The sequence below is a fragment of the Heterodontus francisci genome, chromosome 29, assembly GCF_036365525.1.
Source record: "Heterodontus francisci isolate sHetFra1 chromosome 29, sHetFra1.hap1, whole genome shotgun sequence".
Lineage (NCBI taxonomy): Eukaryota > Metazoa > Chordata > Chondrichthyes > Heterodontiformes > Heterodontidae > Heterodontus > Heterodontus francisci.
In genome coordinates, this window is record NC_090399.1 from 13,113,283 (window position 1) to 13,131,091 (window position 17,809).

At 44.1% G+C, this 17,809-nt stretch overlaps 1 protein-coding gene across 1 annotated transcript; it reads left to right on the top strand.

The window, feature by feature from the left end:
* Window positions 1–550: 550 nt before the first annotated feature.
* Window positions 551–17,558, top strand: smx5. The gene is made up of 5 exons (XM_068009173.1): window positions 551–639; window positions 2,285–2,352; window positions 7,262–7,292; window positions 7,817–7,876; window positions 16,351–17,558. The coding sequence occupies exons 1-5, from the start codon at window positions 637–639 to the stop codon at window positions 16,474–16,476; spliced, it is 288 nt and encodes a 95-aa protein (XP_067865274.1). The 5' UTR covers window positions 551–636; the 3' UTR covers window positions 16,477–17,558.
* The last annotated feature ends 251 nt before the right edge of the window (window positions 17,559–17,809 follow it).

The window sequence follows — 17,809 nt, forward strand, 5'->3', positions numbered from 1 at the left end:
TCCCATCCACCCACTCTACACCCTGCATGTTCATTTCCCTCAAGTGCCCATCCAATTTCCTTTTGAAATCATTAATCGTTCCTGCTTCCACCACCCTTGTGGGCAGTGAGTTCCAGGTCATTTTTATCACCCGCCCCCCCCCAGTATCCCTTGCCCAAAACCTGTCTGTATCCCCTAGTCCTTGTACCATCGGCTAATGCAAACAGCTTTTGTTGTCTATTTTATCAAAATCTGTCATAATCTTGCACATCTCTATTAAATCTCCTCTAAGTCTCCTGTGCTCTAAGAACAACTCCAGCTTCTCCACAGATGCTCCCTCACCTGCTGAGTATTTCCAGCATTTTCTGTGTCTATTTCAGATTTCCAGCATCCACACTACTTCACTTTTGTTTATCCTGTTGAATACAACCAGCCCTGCGACCTCTAGTTGCAAAGTGGAAGCACGTGACCGGTGACTGCTGTCAATCAAAGTAAAGGCGGGTGATTCCTTGAGCATTTATGGGCATAACCGGTGGGCGGGGCCTCCGGTGTTCTCGCGAGTCCGGGGGCGGGGCTTCCGGTGTTCTCGCGAGGTTGGGCTGCTAGGGGAGCGGACGGCGCTGCTGGTTTGAATCGGGTTTGCTTGGAGCCGCCGACATGGTGAGAAACCGGGGCCTGGAGCTTGGGTCCGGCCGCGTCTCAGAAATAGAGTCCGGCACACACGCGGGGACCTTCAGCAATCCTGTTTTAGGTCTCTCCGGACCCGCTAGGCCGCGGTGGAGCCGGGGAGTTTCCTGCAGTCATAAGCCTGGGGCTTGGGGGGAGGAATGCTGTGGTGAGGCAGAAGGGAGGGGGCGGTGGCTGCGGGGCGTGCTGGTCAGGAGTGGGCCTAAGCCTGGGCTGGGAAAGCTGTTTTAGGGTGAGTCTTCGTCTTGGTGGTTTTTGTGGGGAGGTGGTTGGGGGTGAACTTAAACCTAAGGAGGAGGCAGATGGTGTGTTAGTGTTAGTCTAAGTACTGGGGGGCGGGGGGCTTGCAGGGGCGGTGAACCCAATCCCTTGCAACCTGAACATCGGGGATGGGGATTGGGGGAACCTAAGCCTGGGTTTGGGATGAACTAAGCCCAGGGGAATGGGGTTAGGTGAGTCTCAACACTGGGGGTGGTGGGGGAGGGAGGAAGGAAGGGGATGAGCCCCATCCCTATCCCTTGAAGCCTAAACCTGGGGGGTTGCTGAGCAAGCCCTGGTGGTGGGGAAGGGGGAGAGATGAGCTTGAGACCGGGTACCTTTATTGTGCTGGGATATGACGCTTTTTAAAGCAATATCTCCCTCCAGTTTTTTCCCTCAACTTTTCAGCTCATGCATTTCTGAAGTGGTGCCTTTCATGACCTCTGGGCTTTCCAAAGTGCATCGTAACCACGGAATGACTATGCAGGTGCATTTATTGCATACACAGCAAGGCCTGATAGATTGCAAGTGAATGACCAGTTAATCTGTTTTTTTTCTCTAGTGGTTGAGTTGCAGCTGTGACTCAGTTGGTAGCACTCTCGCTTCTGAATCAGACATTTGTGATTTAAGTCTCACTTTAGAGACCTGAGCACAAAAACCTCGGCTGAGATTGCAGTACTGAGTGAGTGTGGCACTATTGGATGAGATGCTAAACTGAAGCCTCGATTGCCCTCTCACATGGATGTAAAGAAGCCGTAGGCACCATTTTGAAGAAGTGCAGGAGACTTCTCCCTGGCTGATATTTATCCCTCAATTAACACTACAAAAACTGATTATCTGGTCATTATCGATTTGCTGTTTAATGGGAGCTTGTGTACAAATTGGCTGCCACCAGTGACTACACTTCAAAAGTACTTCATCGGCTGTAGAGTGCTTTGGGACATCCTGAGGTTCTGAAAGGTGCTATATTAATGCAAGTATTTATTGGTTGAGGGAGGGATGTTGGTCAGGACACTGGGAGAAATTCCTGTCTAAATTGATATAATGGCTGCAGGATTTTTATGTTCAGTTGAGAATGGCAGATGGGTGCCTCGTTAAATGTCCCATCTGGAAGATATCACCTCTGACCATACAGTGCTCCCTCGATATGCTCTGAAGTGCCAGCCTGGATTTTGTGTTTAAGAGCATTATGTATAATGTATTTAAATCAGTAGTGGGACGTGAACCCATAATCTTCTGACTTGGCTGAGGGTCCTCAAACGTTTAGAACATCATCTGTACTTTGCCCATTTTGAAGTTGAGATTTTGATGGCATAAGAATGCCCCAGCTTAATGTAATAAATTCCTCTTTATGTTTTAGTTATTTTATTCGTTTTTCAAATCCTTGGTTGGAAAAGATGTTGTTGTGGAGCTGAAGAATGATCTCAGGTAAGTGCACCTTGTTCCGTTTTGTTGCTGACAGCAGGTGGTGATGCAGTATGTTTGCAATTTTTAACCTTCCTATCTGCAATGGATCACTATCTTTAAAGATCATGGCAGCAAAACAGTCCTTAAACTAAAGGATAAGTTAACATTGTATTCAAAATACTGGTCTGGACAGGTATATGGACAATACTTTCAACTTGACATGGATAAAACATCTGTCAATATTATGAATGTTGCAAATTCACATTGAGCGTCAAGCAGATTGCAGTGCATAAAGTACAGAAAAGCTCCAAGTGACTCTCCAGTGGTACCCTTTTCAATACCTGCTTATTGACCATTGCGGACACTATCTACGTGTAATCTCTGGATCTGTAGCGTGACTTGATTTCAAGGTGTGGTGTGAAGTCTCTGTGATTACACAAGTAGGAATTGAAAAAGAGACTATAAGACTGACTGTGCTTGTCTCTTCCATTGAATTCTCTCCTGAGGTATGCGAGTTGCAAGGAGGCAAAATGAATGAATTACCTCTCTGCCACTAAAGGCAATTGAGCTTTTTTGTTTTCAAGAAAAGGTAACATCGAAGAGTCATTTAGAGTTTTCTTCCTGTCTGCTTTCTGCTCTCCACAAATGTTTAGCCAATCTGTAACCTTCATAACATTGAAGAATTAATATTCAGAAATGGCTGCCATGTTGATATTACTCGCATCTGAGTCAGAAGGTTGTGGGTTCAAGTCCCACTCCGGAGACTTGATGTCAACACCAGAAACTTACATTTATATAGTGCTTTTAACGCAATAAAACATCCTAAGGTGCTTCACTGGAGTGTTATAAAACGAAGTATGACACCGAGCCATAAAAGGAGATATTGGGTCAGATGACCAAAAGCTTGTCAAAGAGCAGGTTTTATGGAGTGTCTTAAAGGAGGAACGTGGGGCGGAGAGGTGTAGGGAGGGTATTCCAGAGCTTGGGGCCTAGGCATCTGAAAGGCATTTGTAGAGAGAGAGAATTAACATTGAACCATCTCCAACAAGAGAGTTTCCAGCCACCTTGCCTTGACTCAATGGCATAATCATTGCGGAATGGTCCCATCATTACCATCGGCATCCTGAGTGTCACCATTGACCAGAAACTTGAGCACAAAAATCTCGGCTGACGCTCCAGTACAGTACTGAGGGAGTGCTGCATTGTCAGAGGTGCCGTCTTTCAAATGAGATGTTAAACTGAGGCCCCGTCTGCACCCTTGAGAGGATTAAAACAATTCCTGTGGCGCTGTTTCGAAGAAGATCCGAAGAGTTATTTCTGGTGTCCTGGCCAATATTTATCCATCAATCACCATCAAAAACAGATTATTTAATCATTATCACATTTGCTGTTTGTGGGAGCTTGCTGTGCGCAAATTGGCTGCTGTTTCCTACATTGCGATTGTGACTGCGCTGTAAAAGTGCTTCATTGGCTGTAAATACCTGGATGTCTGGTGATTGTGAAAGGTGCGACAGAAATGCAAGTCTTTTTCTTTTTAATCCATTCTTAACTTACCTCTCATTAACTAATGTGACTGCAATAAAAATGAACTGAGCTTTTGAGGTTCAAGCCATCCTCTTGGTACCAGAAATACAATTTGGTCCAGATTTGGCAAAGGTTAATACAAAAGCAAAATACTGCAGATGTTGAAAATCTGAACTAGAAAGCAGAAAATGCTGTAAGCACTCAGCAGGTCTGGCAACATCTGTGGAGAGAGAGAAACAGAGTTAACGTTGGACCATCTCCAACAAGAGATATTCTAGCCATCTTGCCTTGACGCTCAGTGGCATTACCATCAACATCCTAGGAGTCTCCATTGACCAGAAACTTAATTGGACCAACTACACAAATACTGTGGCTACAAGAACAGGCCAGAGGCTGGGAAATCTACAGTGAGTAACTCACCTCCTGACTCCCCAATGCCTGTTTACCATCTGCAAAGCACAAGTCAGGAGTGTGATGGAATACTCTGCATTTGCCTGGATGGGTGCAGCTCCAACAACGCTCGAAACACGACATCATCCAGGACAAAGCAGCTTGGTCGACGTCCCACTCACCATCTTCAACATTCACTCCACCACCGGTGCACAGTGGCAGCAGTGTGTGCCATCATCGTTTCTTCACTGATGCTGGGAACTCCCTAAAACAGCACTGTGGGTGTACCTACACCACATGGTCTGCAGCAGTTCAAGAAGGCAGCTCACCACCAATGCTGTCTCAAGGACAATTAGGGATGGGCAATAAATGCTGGTCTTGCCAGCATTGCCAACATTGAATAAGGAAGGTTGGTGACCTTTTGTTCTGATGAATGATTACCGACCTGCAATGTTAACTTTGTGTCTCCACAGATGCTGTCTTAGCTGACTACAGCATTTTATGGTTTAATCTTAGTAAAGGTTTTTTTTTTGCTGTGACTCGCTCTTCATGGGTGTCAGGTTTCTAAGTTGTCTGTACTTTGTAAAATGTTTTCGCTTGCGGGCGAGACTAGAACAAGAGGTCATAAGTATAACATAGTCAGTAATAAATCCATTAGGTTCACCAGACTTGTTCCTGGGATGGTGGGACTGTCCTATGAAGAGAGATTGGGGAAACTGGACTTGTATTCTCTAGAGTTTTGAAGAATGAGAGTCTGAAGGAAAGAATCTATCTCCACTTGGAGAAGCAAAATTTGATTAGTAGTAGTCAGCATGGCTTTGTCAGAGGGAGGTCATGCCTAACAAATTTGATTGAATTTTTTGAGCATGTGACCAGGCGTGTAGATGAGGGTAGTGCAGTTGATGTAGTTTACATGGATTTCAGCAAAGCCTTTGACAAGGTCCCACATGGGAGACTTATCAAGAAAGCAAATGCACATGGGATACAGAGTAACTTGATAAGGTGGATTCAAAATTGGCTTAGCTGTAGGAGATAGAGAGTGATAACAGACGGCTGTTTTAGTGACTGGAAGCCAGTGTCCAGTGGCGTGCCACAGGGATCTGTGCTGGGTCCCCTATTGTTAGTCATCTATGTCGTTTATATAAATGACAATGTGGGGGGTAGGATCAGTAAGTTCGCGGATGACGCAAAGATTAGCCGAGTGGTTGACAGTGAGGTAGAGTGTCTTGGGTTACAGGAAGGTATAGACGGGATGGTCAAATGGGCAGAAAAGTGGCAGTTGGAATTTAACCCTGAAAAGTGTGAGGTGATACGCTTTGGAAGGAGTAATGTGAGACTGTTTGGAACTGAGCAATTTCATGCATTTTAAGGTGTTATAATGCAGTGAAACATTATGCATTTAGTATTCAATGCATGGCCTGACACTGGGAAGTTCCGAGGAACAAAGGGACCTTGGCGTGTTTGTCCATAGATCTCTGAAGGCAGAAGGGCAGGTTAATAGGGTGGTGAAAAAGGCATATGGGACACCTGCCTTTATCAGTCGAGGCATAGATTACAAAAGCAGGGAGATCATGTTGGAGTTGTACAGAACTTTGGTAAGGCCACAGCTGGAGTACTGTGTGCAATTCTGGTCGCCACATTATAGGAAGGATGTGATTGCACTGGAGGGGGTGCAGAGGCGATTCACCAGGATGTTGCCTGGGATGGAACATTTAAACTATGAAGAGAGGTTGGATTGGCTTGGGTTGTTTTCGCTGGAGCAGAGAAGACTGAGGGGTGACCTGATCGAGGTGTGCAAGATTATGAGGGGCATGGACAGGGTAGATAGGGAGCAGCTGTTCCCCTTAGTTGAAGGGTCAGTTACGAGGGGACACAAGTTTAAGGTGAGGGGCAGGAGGTTTAAGGGGGATTTGAGGAAGAACTTTTTTACCCAGAGGGTGGTGACGGTTTGGAATGCACTGCCTGGGAGGGTGGTAGAGGCGGGTTGCCTCACATCCTTTAAAAAGTACCTGGATGAGCACTTGGCATGTCATAACATTCAAGGCTATGGGCCAAGTGCTGGCAAATGGGATTAGGTAGACAGGTCAGGTGTTTTTAATGCATCGGTGCAGACTCGATGGGCCTATGGGCCTCTTCTGCACTGTATTATTCTGTGATTCTGTGAATGAGAGGTGATCTCATTGAAACCTACAAAATACTGAAAGGGATAGACAGGGTAGGTGCAGGTAAGATGTTTCCCCTGGCTGGGGAGTCCAGAACCAGGGGACACAATTTCAAAATAAGGGGAAGCCACCTAGGACTGAGATGAGGAGGGTTGTGAATCTTTGGAATTGTCTACCCCAGAGGGCTGTGGAAGCTCAGTCATTGAGTATGTTTAAAGCAGAGATTGACAGATTTCTAAATACAAATGACATAAGGTGATATGAGGATGGTGTGGCAAAAAGGTATTGAAGTGGATGATCAGCCATGGTCGTATTGAATGGTGGGGCAGGTTCGATGGGCTGAATGGCCTACTCCCGCTCCAATGTTCCTACTAAAGAATTCAGGAGAAACTTCTTTACCCAGAAAGTGATTAAAATGTGGAATTTACTGCTACAAGGACTGGTGGCGGCGAATAGCATAGATACGTTTAAGGGGAAGCTGGATAAACACAGGGAGAAAGGAATAAAAGGATATGTTGATGGGATTAGATGAAGTCGAGTGGGAGGATAAAAGCAAAATACTGCGGATGCTGGAAAAATAAAAACAAGAAATGCTGGAATCACTCAGCAGGTCTGGCAGCATCTGTGGAAAGAGAAGCAGAGTGGGAGGAAGCTTGTGTGGAATGTATATACCAGCGTGGGCCAGTTGGGCTGAATAGCCTGTTTTGTGCTGTCAGTACTTTGTAAGAGGGGCGGATGTGAGCGAGAGCCTATGTGTGCTGTATGGAAAGTTAAAAGATGGTGAAAGCTATTTCTAATGTGAAAATATGAATGAGGTTTTAATGTAACGATTTTTCCTCTCCCTTTATTTTCAGTATCTGCGGAACCCTACACTCTGTTGATCAGGTGAGCATTGCATATTTTGGCAGTGAGTTAAGACTGAATTCTAACTTCATTAAACATCAAAGCTGCACAAAACAACTTTCAAGATATATATCAGGACAAGGCTTGAGCATGTGTCTGTTCATTTCCCTTGAGCTTGTTGCTTCATCCAGCCTGGATTTAGCTGTGCTCCCTGCAGTGCCTCCGAATAGGCAGTGTTTGATCTTCCGTAGCCTCTAGCCTGCGCAGTTACTGACCTTGTTTCAAAACTCTACTTTTGTTTTATCTCCGCCCTAGCTCCTGGCACATTTATTTATGTCACCTACCCTTCACACTGCTCGCTTTGCTTGGGAGGGCAGGATTGTGCAGGTTGCAGATGTCTTTGATGGGTACAGTGAATGTATCATTTATCAACTGAGTCTCCAAGAGGATTGAGCTTGGACCTGTTGGGCCGAATGGCCTATTTCTGTGCTACAAATACTTTTGAATGCCCATAAGAGGGAAGCAGTGGTTGACAGGTTGGTCTTACTGTTGTCTTATTCTTTCAGTACCTGAACATCAAACTGACAGATATCAGTGTCACTGATCCAGAGAAATATCCACACATGGTGAGTGATGTGAACTTTTATTGAGTCTTTTGTAGGACTTGTTCTAATAAGTTTCCACTCCAGTGATAATAGGAACATAGGAGCAGCAGTAGGTCATTCAGCCTGTCGAGCCTGCTCTGCCAATCAATTAGATCATGGCTCATCTATCTCTGCATCATTTTCCAGCACTAAGCCCATATCCCTTGATGTTGTTCGTATCCAGATATCTGTCGATTTCTGTCTTGAACATGCTCAATGGTTTGAGCTTCCATAGCCCTCTGGGGTAGAAAATTCCAAAGATTTATCACCCTCTGAGTGAAGAAATTCCTCCTCATCTGAGTTTAAAATAGCCTGCCCCTTATTCTGTGACTATGTCCCCTGGTTCTAGACGCACCAGCCAGGGGAAACATCCCATCTACATCCACCCTGTCACGTCCTGTAAAAATTTTGTAAGTTTTAATAAGATCATATCTTATTCTTCGAAACTCTAGAGAATATAGGTCCAGTTTCCTCAATCTCTCCTCGTAAGACAATCCTGCCATCCCAGGGATTGTACCTCCAGTGCACTCCCTCTATGGCAAGTATATCCTTCCTTAGATGAGACCCAAACTGTACACAATATTCCAGGTGTGGTCTCCCCAAAGGTCTGTACAATTGCAGCAAGACTTCTTTGCTCCTATACTCAAAACCCCTTGCGATGAAGGCCAACATACCATTTGCCTTCCTAATTGCTTGCTGCACCTGCATGCTAACTTTTAGTGACTCATGAATAAGGACACCCAGGCCTCTTTGGACATCAACACTTCCCAACCTCTTACTATTTATGAAATACTTTGTCTTTCTGTTTTTTCTATCAAAGTGGATAACTTCACATTATATTCGATCGGCCATGTTCCTGCCCATTCACTTAGCCTGTCCAGGTACCCTTGAAGGCTCCTTGCATCTTCCTCATAACTTATATTCCCACCTAGTTTTGTGTCATCAGAAAATTTGGAAATATTACATTCGGTCCCCACATCATCATTTATATAGGTTGTGAACAGCTGTGACTCCAGCACTGATCCTTGCAGTACCCCACTGGTAACAGTCTGCCATCCTGAGAATGACCAATTTATTCCTACTCTGTTATCTGTCCATTAACCAATTCTCAGTTTGTACCAGTTTATTACCACCCCCGCCCCCCCCCCCCCCCCCAGGTCTCATGCGCTCTAATTTTCTTTACTAACCTCCTGGGTGGAACCTTATCAAAAGCCTTCTGAAAATCCAAATACATCACATCCACTGGTTCTCCTTTTATCTATGCTACAAGTAACATACTCAAAAAAAAAAAACTCCCAACAGGTTTGTCAAGCATGATTTCCCTTTCATAAACCCATGTTGACTGCCCAATCATATCATTATTTTCTAAGTGTCTTGTTATCGCATCCTTTATAATAGGTTCTGACATTTCCTTTACTACTGACGTCAAACTAGCAGGTCTTTAGTTCCCTGTTTTCTCTCCCCTCTTTTCTTAAATAGTGGGGTTACATTTGCTACTTTCCAGTCTGCAGGAACCATACCAGAATCTATAGAATTTTCAAAGATAACCACCAATGCATCCACTATCTCGATAGCCACCTCCTTCAACACTCTGGGATGTAGCTCATCTGGCCCCGGGGATTTATCTACTTTCAGTCCAGTTAATGTTTTGGTACTACCTCTTTATTAGTACTAATTTCTTTCAGTTCCTCATTTTCACAAGTCCCTTGGTTCCCTAGTATTTCTGGGAGATTTTTTAGTATCTTTCTCTGTAAAGACAGACACAAAGTAATTGTTTAGTTTCTCTGCCGCTTCCCTCTTCTCCATTATAAATTCTCCAGTCCCTTCCTGTAATTAACCCACATTTCTCCTTGCTCATCTTTTCCTTTTCACATGCCGAAAGACACTTTTGCAGTCCACCTTTATGCTTCTCGCTAGCATTCATTCGTATTCTCTCTCCCCTTTATCAGTTTTTTGGTCATCCTTTGCTGGATTCCAAATTGCTCCCAATCCTCAGGCTTACCATTTTTTCTGGCACCCTTATAAGCCACTTCCTTTGATCTAATGCAATCTTTAACGTTTTTTTGTCAGTCATGGGTGATTCATTTTTCCTGTTGGGTTTTGTATCTTAGATGACTGTATCTTTGTTGTAGACCATGCAATATTTTAAATACTAGCCATTGCCTGTCTACTGTCAAATCTTTGTGTATTTTCCCAATCCACCATAGCCAACTTGCCCGTCATACCTTCATAGTTTCCTTGTTCAGATTTAAAACTCTAGATTCAGAATGAACTATTTCACTGTCAAACTTAATGTAAAATGGTCACTATTTCCTAATGGCTCTTTTACAGCAAGGTTGTTCATTAGCCCTTTCTCATTACATGCTAAATCTAAAGTAGCCCAACCCCTAGTTGGTTCTTCAACGTACTATCAAAAGGCTTTTGGATAGGTATATGGATAAAGGAGAATGATGGGGTATAGATTAAATTGTCCTTGACAGAGGACAAAGGATCGGCACAACATTGTGGGCCGAAGGGCCTGTTCTGTGCTGTATGTTCTATGTTCTATGTTCTATGTTCTATGTACTGCTCCAGAAACCTGTCTCATACACGCTCCAAGAATTTACCCTCCACTGCATGACTGCTGATTAAGTTTACCCAGTCTATGTCAATTGAAGTTGCCATTTACTGTATTACCCATGTTGCATGCACCTCTAATTTCTTGATTTATACCATGTCCAACATTACCACTACTGTTTGGCCTATAAACATATCCCACCAATGTTTGCTGTCTCTTGCTCTTTCTTAGCTCCACCCAAAATACATGTTGATCCTTCGATCCAAAATCCCCTCTCACTGATATACTGATCTCGTCCCTTATTAAGAGTGCTACCCCACCTCCTTTTCCTTTTTGTCTATCCTTCCTAAATCCTTGAATGTGCAGTTCCCAGTCTTGGTCACCTTGTAACCACGTCTCTCTAATAATCAAATCATACCCATTTACCTCTCTTTGTGTCTTCAAATCATCTACCTTGTTGCGAATGCTGTGTGAATTTAAATAGAATGCCAGTTGGGGGTAATAGCAGAACAATGGGGGCATCTGAGGGTCTTTCTTTCTCCTGCTGCCTGACTGATGAGGCTTTGGCAGTTCACTGCTTTCCCTTTGGTTGGGAAACGTAGGTTGCTGAACCTCATCATTTGGGAAGTCAATATGAAGTAATGCAAAATTAATGCTACATTCCTCAAAGGATTAACTAGAGACAAATGTGGGGAGAGCATGGAGTTTTGGAGTGAAATAAACTGATTTTTACAGGTTTGCCATTTAGTGGGAGCAGTTGGGATAAGTAAACTATTTGGGGAGATTTGCATTTCTCAAAGTATAAGATAGTCATGAATAAATGTGTTAAAGAATTCAGGAGAAACCTGTTTACCCAGGGAGTGGATGTGCTGGTTATGTTTTTCCAAAATTCCTTAGGTTCTAGAATGGTCCCAGCAGTTTGGAAGTTAGCAAATGTAACACTGCTATTCAAGCAAGGTGGGAGAGAGAAAACTGAGCTACAGGCCAGTTAGCCTGACATCAGTCCTCAGAAAAGCGCTGGAATCTATTGTTAAGGAAGTCTGCACAATGCACTTGTTCTAATCACGCTGTGATTTTCTAAGTCAACATAGTTTTATGAAAGGGAAATCGTGTTTGACAGATTTATTAGAGCTTTTTGAGGTTGTAACTAGTAGGGTAAAGAGGAACCAGTAGATGTAGTATACTTGGATTTCCAAAAGGCATTTGATAAGGTGCCACACAAAAGATTAACACACAAGATAAGGGCTCATGGAGTTGGGGGTAGGTAATATATTAGCATGTATAGGTTAATGGACAGGAAGCAGAGTAGGGAAAAATGGGGCATTTTTATGTTTGCTGGCTGTGACTTTTTTTTTATTCATTCATGGGATGTGGGCGTCGCTGGCCAGGCCAGCATTTATTGCCCATCCCTAATTGCCCTCGAGAAGGTGGTGGTGAGCTGCCTTCTTGAACCGCTGCTGTCCATTTGGGGTAGGTATACCCACAGTGCTGTTAGGAAGGGAGTTCCAGGATTTTGACCCAGCAACAGTGAAGGAACGGCGATATAGTTCCACGTCAGGATGGTGTGTGAATTGGAGGGGAACTTGCAGGTGGTGGTGTTCCCATGCATTTGCTGCCCTTGTCCTGCTAGTTGGTAGAGGTTGTGTGTTTGGAAGGTGCTGTCTAAGGAGCCTTGGTGCATTGCTGCAGTGCATCTTGTAGATGGTACACATTGCTGCCACTGTGCGTCGGTGGTGGAGGGAGTGAATGTTTGTGGATGGGGTGCCAATCCAGCGGGCCGCTTTGTCCTGGATGGTGTCGAGCTTCTTGAGTGTTGTTGGAGCTGCACCTATCCAGGCAAGTGGAGAGTATTCCATCAGACTCCTGACTTGTGCCTTGTCGATGGTGGACAGGCTTTAGGGAGTCAGGAGGTGAGTTATTCGCCTCAGGATTCCTAGCCTCTGACCTGCTCTTGTAGCCATGGTATTTATATGGCTACTCCAGTTCAGTTTCTGGTCAATGGTAGCCCCTAGGATGTTGATAGTGGGGGATTCAGCAATGGTAATGCCCATTGAATGTCAAAGGGAGATGGTTAGATTCTCTCTTGTTGGAGATGGTCATTGCTCAGCACTAGTGTGGCGTGAATGTTACTTGCCACTTATCAGCCCAAGCCTGGATATTGTCCAGGTCTTGCTGCATTTCTACACGGACTGCTTCAGTATCTGAGGAGTCACGAATGATGCTGAACATTGTGCAATCATCAGCGAACATCCTCACTTCTGACCTTATGATTGAAGGAAAATCATTGATGAAGCAGCTGAAGATGGTTGGGCCTAGGACACTACCCTGAGGAACTCCTGCAGTGATGTCCTGGAGCTCAGATGGTTGACCTCCAACAACTACAACCATCTTCCTTTGCTGTCCCTGCATGTTAACTTTCTCTGTTCCTTGAACGAGCACACCCAAGTCCCTCTGAACATCATTTACAAGTTTCACACCTTTTTAAAAAATATTCTAGGTATGACTCCAGCCAGCGGAGGGATTTCCCCCTGATTCCCATTGACCTCAGTTTTGCTAGGGCTCCTTGATGCCATACTCGGTCAAATGTTGCCTTGATGTCAAGGGCAGTCACTCTCACCTCACCTCACTGGTGGAGTGATTCAAGGATCAGTGCTGTGGTCTCAGCTATTTACAATCTATATTAATGACTTAGACGAAGGGACCGAGAGTAATGTATCCAGGTTTGCTGATGATACACAGCTAGGTGGAAAGGTCAGCTGTGAGGAGGACATGGGCTGTAAAGAGATATATACAGGCTAGGTGAGTGGTCAACAAAGTGGCAGATGGAGTATAATGTGGGGAAGTGTGAGTTTATTCACTTTGGTCGTAAGAATAGAAGAGCAGAATATTTTTTTAAAAGGTGTGAAACTTGTAAATGATGTTCAGAGGGACTTGGGTGTGCTCGTTCAAGGAACAGAGAAAGTTAACATGCAGGGACAGCAAGCAATTAGGAAGGCAAGTGGCATGTTGACCTTTATTGTAAGGGGACTGGAGTACAGGAATAAAGAAGTTTTGCTACACTTGCACAGGGCTTTGGTGAGAACACCTGAATACTGTGTGCAATTTTGGTTTCCATGTTTAAGGAAGGATGCCTTGGAGGCGGTCCAGCGAAGGTTTACGAGATTAGTTCCTTGGACACGAGGATTGTGCTAGGATGAGAGGCTGAGTAAATTGGGCCTATACTGTCTGCAGTTTGGAAGAATGAGAGGTGCAAGATTCCAAAGGGGCTTGACAGAGTTGATACAGGTTGTTCCCCCAACCTAGGCAATCTCGAACATGGGGGTACAGTCTCAGGATAAGGGGTTGATCATTTATGACTGAGATGAGAAATTGCTTCACTCAAAGGGTTGTAAATCGTTGGAATTCTCTACCCCAGAGGGTTGTGGATGCTCCATTGTTAAATATATTTAAGTCAGCGATGCAGGTTTTTTTTTTTTTGTCTGAGAATCAAGGACTCTGGGGAGCAGGCGAGAAAGTGGAGTTGAGGCTGAGGATCAGCCATGATTATATTGAATGGTGGAGCAGGCTCGGGGGTCAAATGATCTGTTTCTAATGTTCTCGCTGTAGAACTCTCTACCACGTGGAATGGATGAGGCAGTGAGAATAGATACATTCAAGGGGAGGCATGTGTGGAGCAGATTAGTTGGACCAAATGACCAGTTTCTGTGCTGTGGTAGATTCTATGTAATTCAAATTACATAAAATGTACGAACCAGCAGAGTCATTTTATAACCTAGCTAAATTTCACTCATCATAATGTGTCTGTAACTTAATGGTGTTGCTTTTGTTCAAAATGATGAGAGCTTTAAGTCTGATTTTCTTGGCGCATTCCACCCTGACAGTGGTGGAAGCAGAGTCTATATATAGTACCTTTATCAAAAGGGAATGGATAAATGTTAGGCTGCAGGGAAGAAAGTGAAATAAGCATGGAGAGGAAAACTAGGTTTATATATAATGTATAGTACCTTTAACATCGAAATGCCTCCGAAAGTACTTCAGAGGTGCAAGAAAAAAATAGGCAAAAGAGCCAAAGGAGAGTGTTATCAGAAGAGGTGTCCAAAATCTTGGCCAAAAAGGTTGGTATTTAAGAAAAGCATTGAAGGCAATGCCAAGGCAGAGGCAATTTCATTGTGTGGCTGAAGTGTCAGCTGTGGCTGAGTTGGTAGTCGGCTGAGTCTGAATTCAAGCCCCACTCCAGGACTTGAACGTACCAGCCAAGGCTGATACTCCAGTGATGGCCGAGGGAGTGCTGCATTACCAGAGGTCCATCTTTCTGATGAGACGTTAAACCGAGACCCCTGTCTATTCTTTCAGGTGGATGTAAAAGATCCCATGGCATTATTTCAAAGAAGAGCAAGTGAGATCTCCCTGGTGTCCTGGCTAATATTTATCCCTCAACTAACATCTCAAAAATAGATTATCTGGTCATTATCATATTGTTGTTTGTGGGAGCTAGCTATATGCAAATTGGGTGCTGCGTTTGCTATGTTACAACAGTGACTGCACTTCAAAGGTTCTTCATTGGCTGTAAAGCATTTTGAGACTTCTGGAAGCTGGGAAGAGTGCTTTGCAACAGGAAAATATTCGAGGCCAAGAAAAAAAACTGAAAGCCCTTTGAGAGATTCATACCCATTCTTGTCAAAAATAAATTATTCTGACCCATCTGTGAAATCAGATCCTGGAATTAGCATGACCACACACTTGATGTACTTTAACTGCCTCTGATCTCTCCTCTGATCTCTCTTCACCTGAGCCTCATACCCAGTTACCTGTAAAAAGATTATATCTGACTTGTCCGTTGATACTGGACTTGACAGTTTATTAGATCCCCATCTTGCTTAGAGATAACCTCAGCTGAGTGCAATCGCTCCTGTTCGTTAACTCACTGCAACCCCCCCCCCCCCCCCCCCCCACCACAACACGTTCTGCGAAATGAAAATCCACAGGAACACAACGGAATCTATCCCTGCCAATCCCTGCTTTGTCTGCCAGTCCCTTCTGCTTCTTTCCCTTCCAACTCTTCCTGACTTATTACTACATGGGATCTTTACACCCCAAGCACATTGCCACAGGAGATCAACTAGTGATATTTATCCATTTGAATTTGGTGGAATTGCTTTTGTACAGATTTGACATGGTTCATAAGGAAAAGATGTCACTAGTTTACTGCGTAGAAGTGTTACATAGAATTAAAAGTGCAGAATCAGGCCATTGGGCCCAATGGGTCTGTGTCAGTGTTTATGCTCCACCCAATTTCATCTCAACCTGTCAGCATATCCGTATATTCCTTTCTCCCTCAGACTTGGCTAGCTTCCCCTTTAATGCTTGCTGTATTTTCGGGGACATTATGATGCCCGCTAAGGGCACGCAACCCCTGTTAACAATCCTGCAACCAGCAGGTATGAGGTCCAGCAGTTCAGTGTCTGAGATGAAACATTTCTGTCAAAACCACATTTATTGCCATTTCCTCTGCTTCAGAGTGGTTCAGATTGCTAAAGGGCATCAAGAGCCTACCGTATAGCGTGGAACTGGAGTCACACGTAGAACAGACTGGGTGGGGGGGGGGCGGGGGGTAGTGACTAGTCCCTTCCCTGAAGAACAATAGTAACAGTTATTAAGTGCCTTGTAACCCAGCCAAGGATGTTCTGCTCGCTGCCGACCAAGCTGTCATATTTCCAACAAGTGGTTGGGGAGGTGAAGAGAATGAGGGTCTCTCAATCGCACAAGCGGAGTGAGCACTCCAGTCCGTGCCTTGCTATTGAAATGGTTTTGTTTCTTTTTAATGATCCTTTTGACTTGATTGTCTGGATGATGCTTGATCTGCAACACAAATATTAATGCCGGATATTCTCCCTCCTAGCTGTCCGTGAAGAACTGCTTTATCCGTGGCTCAGTGGTGCGTTACGTACAGCTCCCAGCTGATGAGGTGGACACTCAGTTGCTACAGGATGCGGCAAGGAAAGAAGCAATGCAGCAGAAGCAATGAGATTAAACTACAGTGCGGACAGTAATGGGAAATGGCAGGGATGAAAGACACGAGTTTGGGAATTTGGACTGACTCTCAGCTGCTAGATATCAAAACAAAAATCTAAAGTTCAACAAATTGCTTCCTATCTGCCATTGCCTATAAATTGATTGTGTGTTTTGTTTTCTTTTTCCTTTCCCTCTTCCTAAGACAGCTGTGTCTGAAGCGACGGATGGCATGCGCTCGGTCTCAACCACTTTGCGCAGTTACAAGGATAGACACCAGAGTCTCTCCCTCTCTCCCGCCACACCGTCCCACGATGACATAGCTGAATTCGGATGTCCATGGTCTCATGGTTCCAATCTTTGATTGAACCACAACAGTGCATCATCCCGACATGTAATTTCCAACTAACCGCCCTGAATACTGTTGATCGATATAATTTTTTTATTTCCTAAAACCATTTGGAAAATTTTTTTGCGATCTTGTTAAAAAGATATACTCTTTACCCTTTTAGATTTGTATTAAGTTAGAAGAACATGGTTTGTGACATGTTTTCCAAAATCATGCCCAGCAGTAGAACGGGATGATTTCCAGCGTGGCTAAATATTTTCCATTTGCTTAAAAATAGCTGCAAACAGGTTGCTTGTGCTGAGACTTATTTGGTAGCTGGGACTCCTAAGGACAGAGATCCAAACACGAAAGGGGGGGTGGCAGGCACACTGGCCAACTTGACCAATCAGCAGAATTACAGGGGGATCACGTGTTTTGCATTTTGTCTGGGTTCAACTTCTCAGGCAAGTTTTCGTTGGTATTACGTGACTAATATTCTGTTAACGCATTGGAACGTGCACCTTGATAACTTTATCTTGTTTGCTGTTTACACGGTGCATGGAAGATGAGTCAAACGCAAGTAGACTCAGTTTGTCTGACCAGAGTACCCAGTCTGCAGTTTAAAAAAAAAAGTATACTAAATTGGTATTTTTGTTACAAAAGAAACTCTTATAGCTTTGATTCTGTATCATGCACCTGGTCAACCAATGTATTCTGAAGTGTTGTGATGTAACATCACTGTAGAATAAAAAAAAAAATTCAGAAGGTAATGGGCTAGATTTTTTTTGTAGTATATTCACTGAAAGAATTCTTAACCCTTTTAACTCATGCTATGCTGTTACTGCTGCCTTTGAGAACCTGTTTTGGATAGCCTAGGATTTCTTGACTTAGCCCATTTAATGCGTGTTCCGTTGCTTTCTTCCAAGCCAAAAGCCCATGATTCGTCATCAGTACTAAGAAGGGGGTTACATAAATTTTAATTTTAAAAAACAAAACCAGCCTATTTTTGATAGCCGCACAC

Bases quoted from the DNA above. Each gene is read 5' to 3' on its own strand.
- smx5 (XM_068009173.1), top strand. The intron at 2,353-7,261 runs GTAAGTGCACCT...CTTTATTTTCAG, and splicing joins GAGCTGAAGAATGATCTCAG to TATCTGCGGAACCCTACACT. The intron at 7,877-16,350 runs GTGAGTGATGTG...TCTCCCTCCTAG, and splicing joins CAGAGAAATATCCACACATG to CTGTCCGTGAAGAACTGCTT.